The sequence below is a fragment of a genome, unplaced genomic scaffold (genome assembly GCF_019419815.1).
Source record: "Pyrus x bretschneideri cultivar Hongxiangsu unplaced genomic scaffold, Pyrus_bretschneideri_v1 Contig2, whole genome shotgun sequence".
Taxonomy (NCBI): Eukaryota; Viridiplantae; Streptophyta; class Magnoliopsida; order Rosales; family Rosaceae; genus Pyrus; species Pyrus x bretschneideri.
In genome coordinates this window covers 1-13614 of record NW_025999501.1, presented here as the reverse complement: position 1 = coordinate 13614, position 13614 = coordinate 1, and the positions used below count along the sequence as shown (strand labels likewise).

At 36.1% G+C, this 13614-nt stretch overlaps 1 protein-coding gene and 1 long non-coding RNA gene across 2 annotated transcripts; both read left to right on the top strand.

Annotated features, from left to right (window-relative positions):
• Positions 1-469: 469 nt before the first annotated feature.
• Positions 470-12545, top strand: LOC125476669 (sister chromatid cohesion protein PDS5 homolog B-like; the record flags this gene model as incomplete). Its single annotated transcript, XM_048582999.1, has 18 exons — positions 470-673; positions 849-1049; positions 1131-1312; positions 1641-1761; positions 2683-2904; positions 3053-3269; positions 3360-3505; positions 3585-3742; positions 3834-3983; positions 4060-4108; positions 5081-5269; positions 6645-6824; positions 7960-8099; positions 8667-8793; positions 9245-9385; positions 9574-9642; positions 11262-11431; positions 12500-12545. Coding segments are annotated over exons 1-18 (2604 nt in total), but the record flags the coding sequence as incomplete, so codon positions are not given.
• Position 12546: 1 nt separating this feature from the next.
• On the top strand, positions 12547-13517 carry LOC125476971. Its single transcript, XR_007258254.1, has 3 exons — positions 12547-12618; positions 13203-13336; positions 13415-13517. It is a non-coding gene; the product is annotated as an uncharacterized LOC125476971 (long non-coding RNA).
• The last annotated feature ends 97 nt before the right edge of the window (positions 13518-13614 follow it).

The following is a 13614-nucleotide window of genomic DNA, read 5'->3' as shown; positions in this document are numbered from 1 at the left end:
CTGCAGTTAATATAGTCTGAGATAGTTCGGTGCAACAAACGCATCCTTAGGGTTTGTTTTATGATTTAGATGGTGTAAATATTAAAAAAGACAAGGGGCATTTTTGTCTTAAAATTTTATAATTTTCTGTTCTATGTGGTGGAACGAGTTCGTTTCAGGAAGAAAGTGGAACGGAAATTTAATCAAAATTCGTTCCACAGGACAGTGCGTCCCAAAGAATTCGACGCAACAAACATGCGACAGGTGCGTTCCGTTTTATCCACGTGCCAAACACTAACTTAAACCCCAAAAGCTAACCATTTTTTATTCGGCTGGTAAATATCCCCAGCCCAAATTCCCATACCACTCCCACAACAAGGCGCGTTCTCTCAACGCGCACCAAAGGCGGGAGCCTCTCAGCAATTAGCCCTCCCCACTCAAATCTCCGAAGTCCACTTTCTTGTCACACTCGTCAAGCTCTCGTGCTCCCTCGAGGCCCGCAATCACGGTTTACGCCGTCGATCGAATGTCCGCCCGCTGCACCACCGGCAAAACCGTCCTCCGCTGAGTTAGGGTTTCTATCCGATTCACTGCCCCAATGGCTGAGTCCGCGCTGCAACTCGTATCCGAAATCGGCACCCACCTCCGCCGCCAAACGCGCCCAAACAAGGACTTCATCGTCAAATCTCTCCGAGTGAGCAATTTTTCGTGTTCGAATCGTTTTTATAATTTTATGTTTGAAATGGAATTGTGGGTTTTTGTTTAATGTGGACTTTTGTGTTTTGAGTTAGTTCATTTCGTCGGGGTAGTGATTTCAGTTGATCTTTGTGGTTTTGCTTGTTTTGTAATTTGTACGCTTCGATTTGCAGCAAGCTGCAAGTGCTTTGTCGCAGTTAGAACAGGCTTCTTCGGCTGAAGCTTGTAAGAAGTTGGAGCCCCTGAGAGAAGCTATTGTGCATGGCTTGCTTCAGCATAGGGATAAGGACGTCAGGCTTCTTGTGGCCATCTGTGTAACTGAAATGTTTCGGGCTATGGCACCCGAACCCCCTTTTGCGGACAAATATCTAAGGGTATGTGTGTGTGTTTGACCATGTTTGATTACACTGTGTACTCATCATTTGAAAGACGCTTACACTCCTATTTTGTTTCAGAACATTTTTAAACTCATTATCAGCACGTTCGTCGAGCTAGCTGATATGGAGAGCCCGCTCTTTTCGAGGAGGGCCAAAATAGTAGAGACTGTTGCGCGATGTAAATGTTGTGTGATCATGTTGGATGTTGACTGCAATGATCTAGTTCTCGAAATGTTCAATGTCTTCTTCTCTGTTGTGAGGTAACGATCCTTCGTTTTTAGTATTTGACTTTCCATTCTACTCTTTTATGTTTTGGGCGCTCCGTAATTGCTAATTCTGGAGGAATCAATGCTTATCCTGTTACATTCTACGACTAGATATCCACTTTCGTGGAATAAAGAAAAGTTATAAATGACTGCAACTTAGATGGCTAGAACATGCTCTACTTTTATGTTTTACCAAGTTAAGTATCTGAGATTATATTGTCTCTGAATTGATTAAGAGCAATTTGTTATGTTTTAATGTATTGAAAGTTTGGGCTTAACTATGATGACATCAATAATAATGGCTTGCATTTTCCCCCTGTAGGCAACATCATCAGCAGAGTTTGATGAATGATATTTTGTCTATAATGGTTCATATACTAAACGAGGAAGCTTCTCAGCCACTTTTGGATGTGGTTCTACGAAATCTTGTGAAGGAGGCAAAGGCGAGTGTTAGATAGTGCGTGCTTTAGATAGTGTGTGCTTCAAATGTTTGTAGAAACATTTCTTTGTATGATAAACTAGTTCTACATGTTTTTGATATCAAAATAGTGTTCACCAATGTTAAGTAGAGCGGTTGGCAAACCAATGCTTGTTATAATATGAGCTTTTTCTGATGCATGTTTATTTATTTTCACTGATACGAGGTAGCATGTGGGATTGTGTTAGCATGGCCTTTAAAATGTTGCATCCACTTCTCATAGTCTGGTTGTTGGTGCTAGGGAAAATGCCTTATGCATTGTTTTCTGGTCAAATACGTGATATTTCTTTTGTTCTGCTGTAAAAGCTGAAAAAGGTAGCATGTTATAAACATGGAGTGATTGCTAAAGTAGTAAATGATGGAAGCAGGTTATTTAATAGAGGATAAAACTTCTGAGTGTATATGGGGCTTGTACATTCACTGGGTTGGACCTTATTATCGTTGAACTATTAGACGCATTAGACTAAGATCTTATGGAATTGGAATCTGTTTCTTCCTGTACTAGTTGCTTGTGAGATCATCGATTAATCGTTTTTAATTTGGGTCTCCAACCTGAAAGAAAAAATGAGTATCAACTACTGGTGAATGTGTGATTTTGTATACTGTTTGGAATGCTTCTGGTTGCCTTTCTGGACAAAAATAGGTATTTTAACTGAGGAATTTGTAATGAAATGGGCGTTTTCAAGTCTGATACCCAAACAAAAGTAAATTGCAATGAAAATTCCCATTTTTCATGTAAATTGTTTTACATTGTAAATTAGTTTTACTACAAATTATCTTTTGGTGAAATAAATGGAGTAGTGCTTCTTATCTGCTAATGCCCGATATCAATATTTAGCTTAATTAACTCAGAAGTAGTGTTTTTTTCTTATATTTTGTTTCACAGGATGCAGATTCTGCTTCTTCTCAGCTTGCAGTTTCTGTGATCCAAACATGCGCAGACAAACTTGAGTCCTTTGTTTGTGGGTTTCTGACATCTTGTATTTTGGATGGAGATGCTGATGGGAGTGAGCTCAAGGAATTTTACCATGAAATCATTTTTAAAATTTTTGGGTGTGCTCCTCAGATGCTTCTTGCTGTCATGCCAAATTTGACTCAAGAGTTACTGGTATGTCTTCTTGTTTTAATTCATTTTAGATTGATTTAATCATTTCATCTCCTGGCATAGGTTTCGATTTCTCTTTAAGTTCCTTTTATGCTCGTTACCTAAATCATTAAATATCACTTGACTCTGATTTTTTTTTTCTTTTCTATAGACTGATCAGGTTGATGTCCGACTAAAAGCCGTTAATTTAATTGGAAAACTTTTCACACTGCCTGATCACCATATTGCACAAAGGTATCATGACCTCTTTGTTGAGTTTTTGAAAAGATTTTCAGATAAATCTGCGGATGTTAGGGTTAGTGCTCTGCAATGTGCTAAAGTTTGCTACATGACCAACCCCTCTGGGGCAGAATCACAAGAAATTCTCCGTAAGTTACGAAACATTTTCTATTTCCTATACGAGTTATGGTTGTGTAATTCTTGGAATCTTAGTTTTACTTGTTTGTTGCTCTAAACAGCTGCCCTTGAAAGTCGGCTACTAGATTTTGATGATAGGGTGAGAACACAGGCAGTGATTGTTGCCTGTGATCTTGCCATTTCTAATATGAGATGCTTTCCTCCCAAAATAATATCTCAGACCACTGAAAGACTTAGGGATAAGAAGGTATTTCTATAACAAATAGTTTTGGTTCGCCAGGTTACACTTGCTGTCTTGTATTGATAATTGGTTGCATTATTTGCAGATACCCGTTAGAAAGAAAGCTTTGCAGAAGTTGATGGAAGTATATCGAGATTATTGTAACAAATGCTTTAAAGGCTCTTTGACAATCAGTGACCACTTTGAACAGATTCCTTGTAAAATATTGATGCTATGCTTTGATAAAGATTGTATGGATTTCAGGTTTGTTTTCTCACATGTTATAGCTTTTTAGAATAAAGTCAATGCTGTACAATGTTGTATTTGACTCTCATTCCTTATTGTTTTACTTCAGGTCCCAAAATATGGAGCTTGTTCTTGCAGAAGATCTATTTCCAGCTGGTCTTTCAGTTCATGAAATTACAAGGCACTGGATCCACTTGTTTTCTCTTTTCACCCCACTTCATATAAAGGCTTTGAACTCTATTTTATCCCAGAAACAAAGGTATTTATCACTAACTTGCTCTTGCTGTGGTTAAGGTGAATGTCCTCTTTCTTTACAATGTACAAATGTTCTGTAGGTTGCAAAGTGAGATGCAAACTTATTTAGCCAATCGAAAGAAAGAGAAGGTACAGTAATTGAATCTCGTGCTTGCTAAACATGACTTGTATATAGCTAGTGAATATATTGTGCACTATCCATTATCGAGATGCCGTGTGGTCCTTGAACTAATTTATGTGAGTTTTTGGAAAAGCATGCTTAATTAATATTTTCAACTGTTAGTTTCTGGACAATTTTAGTTTGTGAACACTATTATGAATTTACAGTATATTTAAGGTCCTTTATGTGAATAGAGATTGCTTGAGGCCGGATGCTTATTAAAATCCAAAAGTAAACAAATCTTGGTATTGAAACATGTTCTTACGAAACTGTTGAATGTATATAGTTGTTATGCTGGTGATAAAAGCAATTGCTTCCCTCTATGAGTATTCCATTTGGAAGAATTTTTTTTCTCCACATTTTCTTGTTTAGACGTAATTTTGTATATTTTTAGTACTGAATATTTGTCCTAGTGCTCAAACAAGTATCAGAGCGTGGTAACTGTTGCATTTCAATGAATTTGTTCAGACTTATTCTAGAGGCCTAAAATGTGGCTTATCATTATCGTGAAATTTTTTTTTCCCCGGAAAAATCAATAACTAGTGGATGTTATGCTTCCTTTGAGATAAATTACTGCACCAAATTTTCAAAGCTTTCAGCATACATCACTGTGCATGTGACTAATGCTATGTAATAGACTTTGTGAATATTCCTTATAATTTTCAGCTGATCAGAAATTTATTTAGTGTGCTCTATGCTTTGTTAATAATTCATTTTCTTAAATTTATTACTCATTGAAGAAAGTTGTATGGCCCCACTTAAATTTACCACTCATTAATTGGATGACCCCACTTAGTGGGATAAGGCTTTGTTGTTGTTGTTGTTGTTGAAGAAAGTTGTATAAGTTTCCTGGTGTATACAGGCAATGAATGGCAGCTTTTCACGTCTTGGCTACACTTTAATAGTTTTGAATAATTGAAGCAATTAACTTGATGTTGCAGGGGAGTAATTCAGAAGAGATGCAGAAGAGATATAAAGTTCAGTTCTCAAAAATGGCAGTCTCCTTTGCAGACCCTTCAAGAGCAGAAGAGTGCTTTGAAAAATTTAACCAAATGAAAGATAATAACATTTTTAATTCACTGGCTCTGCTATTGGATGACCTGAAATTTAAAGAAGCCCGTGCAAGCAGAGTGCGTTTATTTAACCTTTACTTTTAATTAAATGATCCCATGAATGCCCTTCTTCCTCTTTGAGCCACTTCCGCACGTGCATGATTGTTGGGAACATGCATGTACTTATTTGTGTGCATACAGTACTTTGTTTGTATGGAACCCACATATATGACTTTGTTGCAAATATATATATATATATATGTAAATATATATTGGTATGTATATAGGCAGATAAACAGATCAGTGGCTAACAATTAATAATCTGATTTCTCATTTCCAATGCGGTAAACATAGATTTCGAAGCTAATTATTTCTTTTTGTGTATCCGTAGCTCATTAATTTTGAATCTGGTTGACTTACATTGAAAAGGTAACATGCATGTTTTCTCTTATAAACATTGTATGATTTCATTGCTCAAAATAGGTAAAGAAATTAATTCCTAATAAAGGTTCTTTATGGCATTTGTTGTCTATCTCAGTTGGATTTTCTTGATTGAAGATTGTCTGAGTCACTGAATTGGTTAGTCAATATACATTGAAAAGCAGAGCTTTAAGTTCAATGAAACTTGCCTTTTAATTGTAAGTGTTTCATGATATATGGGGAGGCAAAAACGTGTATTCCCTATTCACTCGTTAATTAAACAGTAAAATATAAGATCTTAGAACATGTGTGATTGGATGAAGCAAAACAGTTGAATAGGCATATTCCGTCTTATATTGGTAATTTTTTGTGGAGTTGGGGTAAATTGTAAACAGTGCTTGTAAGGCATGAAACTTTAAAATCTGAATCATGTTGTGACGAGGCAGGTCAAGGTGTATGTGGATGATTCCAGTTCTGAGATAAGGCTTAATTGCTTTTTTTGTTTAATAATGTAAATATGGTAATGTGGAGTCATCCAAAACTTCTTCGGAAACCCAGAAACACATTATTGAATTCTCTGGTGATAGCCACAATTACACGAAGACCACTTGTGCTATACACAATTTGCACTTATAATTTGTAGAGGTTCTCTTAATTTGAGCTTTCACCAGTATGAGGACTGACATGCCCCTGGGGTTGAGATGAAGCATTTGAATGGATGTTAAAAGGATTAGGCCCATGAAAAGTCTTGGGGTGAATAAAGTTAGGTCAAGCGAGGTCAACTTTTTGTTTTCTTGAATAGATAGTTTGACTCCTTGCATTTTATGGGAGTTGTTTTATAATGTGGAAGGGCAAGTTGCATTTCAGTTTGGTTAATTATGAGGTGGTGTCAAACAATGGTCTCCTTTTTTATTGGTGATTTTTCTTTTGTATGATTAAGATACCTGATAGTAACAAAATTATAATTTACTTTTCTCTGTTTTTTTTCTTCATTAAAAATTGTGTTGTCTACTTATTCATTTCTTATTTTCAGGACAAATTTCTGAATATGATTGGCGGGAAACATCAGAATTTTGAGTTTTTACGAACACTTTCCTCAAAATGCTCTTACAATATATTCAGTGCAGCGCATGTTCGCTGTATTCTAGATGATCTATCCGGTAACAGTCCTGGAAAGACAAACTTGGAGGCTTCTTCTGTCAGACTTCTGCTGGTAAGAAGGTTTTTTTCTATCTGTTTTGCTTAGTGGATCTAAATAATACTTTCCCTCAGCAGAAGCGTAAAAATTTTGAATGTGAACAAAGTTAGATTAAGTTCATGTGCTCAAAAAGACAAAAGCTAACCATACGAGAGAAAGACCATGAAGGGTTCATGTGCTTGTGTTAACACTTACAATTGGCAAACACAAAACACAACTTTAGTGTGTAAACTTGAGCATTGGCCATGATTACCCTTGTTGTGGTTGACAAGCAACAATATGGAAAGCACATATAGCATTTATAGCATGGTTCAATTTATGGACTGAACTGAATTGTACGACTTACAAGTGTCAGGTCTTAGAATGAGTTTATAGGACGGCAATAAGGCCGGCGATGCTGAATGGCACGGAAAGTTGGGCGGTGAAACATCAACACATACATAAAATGGGTGTAGCGGAGATGAGGATGCTTTGTTGGATGTGTGGGCACACGAGAAAGGATAAGATTAGGAATGAGGATATCAAAGGTAAAGTAGGAGTAGCCGAAATTGAAGGAAGATGAGAGAAAATCGGTTATGGTGGTTTGGACATGTGCAAAGAAGGCCTACTGACGCTCCGGTTAGAAGATGCGACTACGGGACAGAGGTCCAGGGCCGAAGGGGTAGAGGAAGACCGAGGAAAACTTTGGAAGAGACTCTAAGAAAAGACTTAGAGTACTAGGATTCATATAGCCGACCCCACTTAGTGGGAAAAGGCTTTGTTGTTGTTGTTGTTGTTGTAATGTTGTCGTTTGGTAGTATGTTGTTTAACTTATATTGGCATTGGTAGTATCAGTATGTTGCCTTTTCGTTTAACTTATATTGGCCTAAATTGGTTTCTTGCATTTCTGTTGGGATAAAGCTTGAGAGATTAGGTTAGCTTTCCATAAGCAGATGAGATATTATATTTTTTTTTTTTTTTTTTTTTTAGCGTATATAGTGTATTAGCATTTGCCTTCTCTTAATGAGTTCAATCTTGTATCTATGTTTTATATAATATAAGACTAGGAGAAACAAGTTTGGATGTGTGAGCAAGTACTATCTAAGTATCTTGGGGAATATTTTTGTCTCTTCACTGATTGAAATTGTCTTTTAATTGTTTTCTGGTTCAGTCAATCACCAGCTTTTTCCCAACTCTCTTAAGAGGTTCAGAAGTGCAACTTCAGAAGTTATTAAAGGAGACGGACCCAATTAATGATAAGTTGATTGAAGTTTTAGCCAAAGCAGGCCCTCACATATTTGTTAAACTCAGGTAATTTCTGCAGTCTTTCTGATTCTTGTACATTTTGAGCAGGATGGAGTTTTATGTTCCAATGGAGACTGTATTGTGAAGGATGTCCTTTTTTTATTTTTTCATATCTTATTTCTGATGTTAATTTGTTCTGTCATTCAAGTTTGGATGTTTCTTCTTTGTCAGAACTGTTTTTGTTAAATAAATATTAAAAAGAGCTTGTGCATGGTGCACACAATCCATAAAAATTATAAAAGAGCTCAAATCAATGATTTTTATTCTGTAACATGTGCATGGATTCTGAAAGTCAAGTCTCCCAATTTTTCTAATGGGTGTGATTAACTATTCCTTACACATGCAGCGGTAAATGGTTAAGATACCCCAAACTTTAATATGCATATTATGCTATTTGTGCTTCTAACCTTTGGTATTTGCTTACACATGGAATATTTCTTTTGGCAACAGTTAAATGAGAAAGAGTGTCCTTCCTCTCCATTCCTTTTGTTAAATATTAAGCCTTTTGAAATCTAAACCTGTTTTATCCAAATGTTTTGGGAGTGGCTTCAACTTTTTCTTCTTTTGTTGAAGTGAAATCTACCCCTTTCTGAAGAGGGTTTGTCTGGAGGGGACTCGCGTTCAGTCAAAATATGCTGTTTCAGCAATTGCTGCTTTAGCTGATCATTCAAAGCAATTGATTTTCCAAGATCTATGTAAGGTATGCTTAGCTTGATTTTTAGCGTTTTAGGTTTGTTTATCCTTACTTATGGTTATGTATCTTTCAGCCTCACACATACTATGTTCTATAGATAGTCATATTTATATTTTTAATACACTTTATGGCGTTCATTTGCCTCCTAATAAGTTGTTAACTGTATTGCGTTACCATTTTTTTATATCCACGTGTGTGTGCATGTGCGTGTGTGTACTGTATGCATTTTTATTCTATTTATAGTCTTATCATTGTTTAAGTTCACCCTCATATGGGACCCAAATCTGCCACTGGGTTATATATGGATGTATTAGTGAGACGCAGTATTTGTTTGCTGTACATCTGAATAACCCTAAGAATTTCGGAATTGTCATATTTTACAATGTCATAACTTGCATGTATTCTCAAATAATGCTGAGTTATCCGTACTGAATCAACTTTTGTTCAATATGTCTAGGAACTTGTGGATTCTCTACTAGTTGGGCAGAACATACCAACAGTGTTACAGTCCTTGGGGTGTCTTGCACAGCATTCTGTTTCAACATTCCAAAGCCAAGTTGGAGAGATCACCCATTATATATATCAAAAAATATTCCAAGTAATTCACATCAACCGTTAGATAAATATGAACACTTTCTTTGAATTTTGGCATGCCAGAATGTAGTTGGTTTTGAATATAGATATTTTATTTTCCCTAAACAAGGGTCGCAGATGTTGTAGAATATTTATTTGCTTCAAGTATTTGTTGAAAATTGTGAGTATATTACGTTAACTTCTTCCGTGTAGGTGAACTCTTCAGATTTTATAGACTCCTGTGATGATGCGTCCGGGTCTAGTGATTCTTGCAAATTAAAGGTACGTTCTGGATGGGAACATTTTTTTTCACTTGTATTAGTATTTTTGTTCAGCTGTGAATGGTGTTTACCATCAAAGTTTGGATTTTCTGTCTAGTGTACAGGGAAGATGTGCCTATTTTACCTTCTTGAATTCTGCTAATATACTATACCATTGAAAAGCACGTTATACATGATTGATTTCAGTGTTTTAAAAGACACACCTCGGGGCATGCCTAGGTGGCCTTAGAGGCGCCCTTTTTTTGTGGGGGGGGGGGGGGGGAGGGCAGCAATTTCACCTGTGTTTTCGGGGAGTAGGGCAGAAACTCGCCTAGGCTTCGTTACGGCGTGCCTAGGCGGCCGAGGTGTGCCTGAGGCGTTGACTGCCCGTTCCCAGTACCCTTAAGTGATCCAAATTCTTGCTTGAAATTTGAAATTTTCTGAAAACCTCTGCTCTGGTGTGTTGCAGCGGCGTCTTCATGAAGAAGACGACCACGCTAGGAAGAAGGGTATTTTATTATTTCTAAAGACTTGGACCAAAACGACGCCGTTTTGGCAGTCTTTTAATTTATTTTAAAATGGCTTGGCCCAAAACGACGTTGTTTTGGCCAAGTCTAATTTTTTATTTATTTTTCATAATCACAGTAGGTCCATTCTTCTTCCCAACCCAATACCCGATTTTCTCTGCTATATTTCACCACCCAATTCCCGATTCTCTCTGCTTTCACCCAATTCCTCAAACCCTAAATTTTCAATCCAATCCCATAATTTCAATTTTACTCCAATCTCATACCTCAATTTGTTTCAAGTTCTCCACACCACCACAATTTGTTTCAAAATTCAAGTTTTTTAGTATTCTAATCTCAATTTGATCTTGATTGCTTGTTTGATTGTTGATTAATTGTTTTACGAAGTAATATACTATATTATATCATTATTATTATTATATATATACATATATATTGTATATATTAAAAAATTTAGGTCCCATGAGGCGAAGCCTCAGCCTCACGCCTAGGCGGGGCTATCCATGGAACGCCTCGTCTGCGCGGAGCCTTGTAATACATTGATTAATTTGCAATGCTATATGCTTAAAAAAATCAATTAATGTGAGAGAACAAATATTCTATGCAGTGAAGGCTAGAAAAATTTTTGGTCATGGCTTTTTGTATTAGAAAAAACTTGAGTTCAGTTGAGCTGTGAGTGGGATTTGATGAAACAGTTGACAATTCAGTGAAATTGAGTTGCTCTCCACGAAAAATTTCCTTCTTTTTTCATAGGAATTAATCAATTTAAATTTTTGCTGAAATGTTACCGTACCATGAAAGAGGAGAAAGTATGTCATTACACCATTTAGTTACTAAAAGCTTTGGTTTACAGATTGGATACTTTTTTTTTTGGTTAAAATCTTTGGCACTGTTATAGTTTGCACGTAGCCTGTATGTATTAGTTAGGTTAATGAATTAGAAGTGTTGTTACGGGCTCATGTGAAAGAAGTGCTCTGTCTATGCAAGGATCAACCCACCAAAGGGTCCAAAATCACCAATGATGATTATAAAACTTTGAGAATTACTGTATAGAAATTGTTCATTTCTTACAGATATTTCCATGGTTCCTCTGGTTTAATCATTTATTTTGCAGATATATGGCCTGAAAACACTTGTCAAGAGCTTCTTGCCACACAGGGGAACTCACACCAAACAGCAAATTAATGAGCTTGAGGACAACACCAAACGGCAAATTGATGAGCTCTGGGACATTTTGTCAACAATGCTGCAAAAGGGAGAAACTGCTGAGGGTATCACCTCATGGTATGATTTCAGACTCCTTGAAATAGAAAATTTATAAGTCTGAGCTCACCTCTTCCGTAATTTTTATATGGGATTAATTCTTCATTATGGTTCAAGCCAAATTAAAGAAGGTAAAACTGACTAAATCATTTAATTATTTATATCTCTGCTTTGCGCTGAGTTTTCTTTTTTACTTCTAGCTTATACTTGACGTGCTTTGATATTATCTCAGCTTTTGACTAGAATCCCTATGGTGTTTGAATGAAGCAATTAAAAATGTGGTTTTGTTTTCAGAAGAATGAGTGGTTAAGTTTACTGTTACTTTTTTTTTACCCAGTCTTATGTTAATTTGGGAGGAAGGGTACTTTAGAAACTGACGAAATTTTGTCGATTCATGTTCAGAGATGAGATTCTTAACTATTTGTGTAGCCTTTTGCTGTGAGTTTGTGATTGTTGTTCATTATGCTGAATGGCAATAATGAGCCAACAAACAACTGAATAAAAAGGCTACAATTTTAAGGGCCCGTTTGGTATCCTATTAAAAAAAAAATTCATCATTCTCGTAGCCTTTTTTAAAAACATCTCTTAAGAACAATTTTCCTTAAGACTCAAAAGCTCCTTTGGTATGAGATTCAAAATTGTTTTAAAATCTAACAATTATAAAAAAACCTCATCTTACAGTGGAGTCGATAACAACAACTGGACATGGAAATCCAGAGAGAGAGAGAGAGATAAGAAAGTGTCGGAGGAGAGAGAAAGATAGGAAAGAGAAAAGATGTGCACATAAAATATTCGGAGATAGAGAAAGCATTGGACATGAGTTTAAAAAACTCTAAAAACTCACTTTTGATGTTTTCAACTAGGCAAGTTTTTAATTTGGTTTTGAGTCTTTAAGTTTTAAAAATCATCCTACCAAACAAGTACTCAAGACCTAAAATTTGAGGTGTTTTAGAGTTTAAAAAGTCTTTTTCAACCTTTAGTTGTGCTTTTAAAATCTTTATGTTCATTGAATTATGTTATACTTTTTACTTGCATATCAAAAGTATTTTTGGACACCACTCATTTGGTTTCACTTGTTCTGTAAAGCAGTGAAAGTGATAAGGCTTGTATTAGATTAGCTGCTGCAAAGTCTGTCTCTCCGGCTTGCTCGAAGATGGGATTTCCATATTTCTCCAGAGATCTTTCACTTCACAATTTTAATGGCAAAGGTATTTCTGATTGGTTTTCATTTATGTATCCTAGTGTTGCCCTTCATTTTTCTCGGTTACCTGTTCTCTTGCTTACTAAAGTTTGTAACTTGAAATGGGAGTAGTAACGTTCACTTTTGGAACACAATCTTTTGTATGTTTCACTCATGTGGACTCCTTGTTACAGCTTCATTTCTTCCTGTAAAACTAATGAAAACATATTCCTCAATCCTGATGGAATTTGAGATTCTGGTCCCTGCAGCTCATAATTAGTTATAGCTAAAGTATAAATGCATCTGTCACTAACTTAATAATATTCACCGAGTCTTCCAGTGAGTTGTTCCATTCATAGATTGATTGACAAATGGTAAAAGAAATGCACTTGATAAAATTTATAAAAGATAAATATTAGATGACATTGAGAACTATGCAATAGATGTGTTTTGTATCTGGTATCAATCACCAGTTAATGCTTAGTCCAGTTAGTTGTTTGCATCCCTTCCTGTTTATATACTCTTCAGTTTCTTCAAATTTTATTTCATTGGCACTCCTGAATTGCCACTTATTTATATTTTCATGTTCATTTTTTTCCTCACACATTTCAGGATGATTCTCCATTGGTGAGAAGATCATTTCTTGATAAAACTCACAAATTACTGAAGGAGCATGTTATACCTAGCAGATAGCATGTGCTTTCGCAATGGCCACCTCAGATTGCCTCAAGGATCTGCAGGATGATGTATGCTAAATGTCATATATCTATGAGTTATTTCTGTAGACTTGATCAATGAATGTATGCTGATACCGTTTATTTTAGTCTTTAAAATATATTGCAGAATTTGTCAAGGATTACAGTAGAGAAGCTCAAGTGCGTCAAATCTCTGGAGTCCAAGAAGGATTAAACACTGATTTTCCGCATACATAGTGGTGTTCTGGATCCATATTCTTGCTCATTGATACTGGCTTCCCACCTGAGACTGTCAAGATGAAAAAGCCTATGCTCAGTTTTGGGTATAT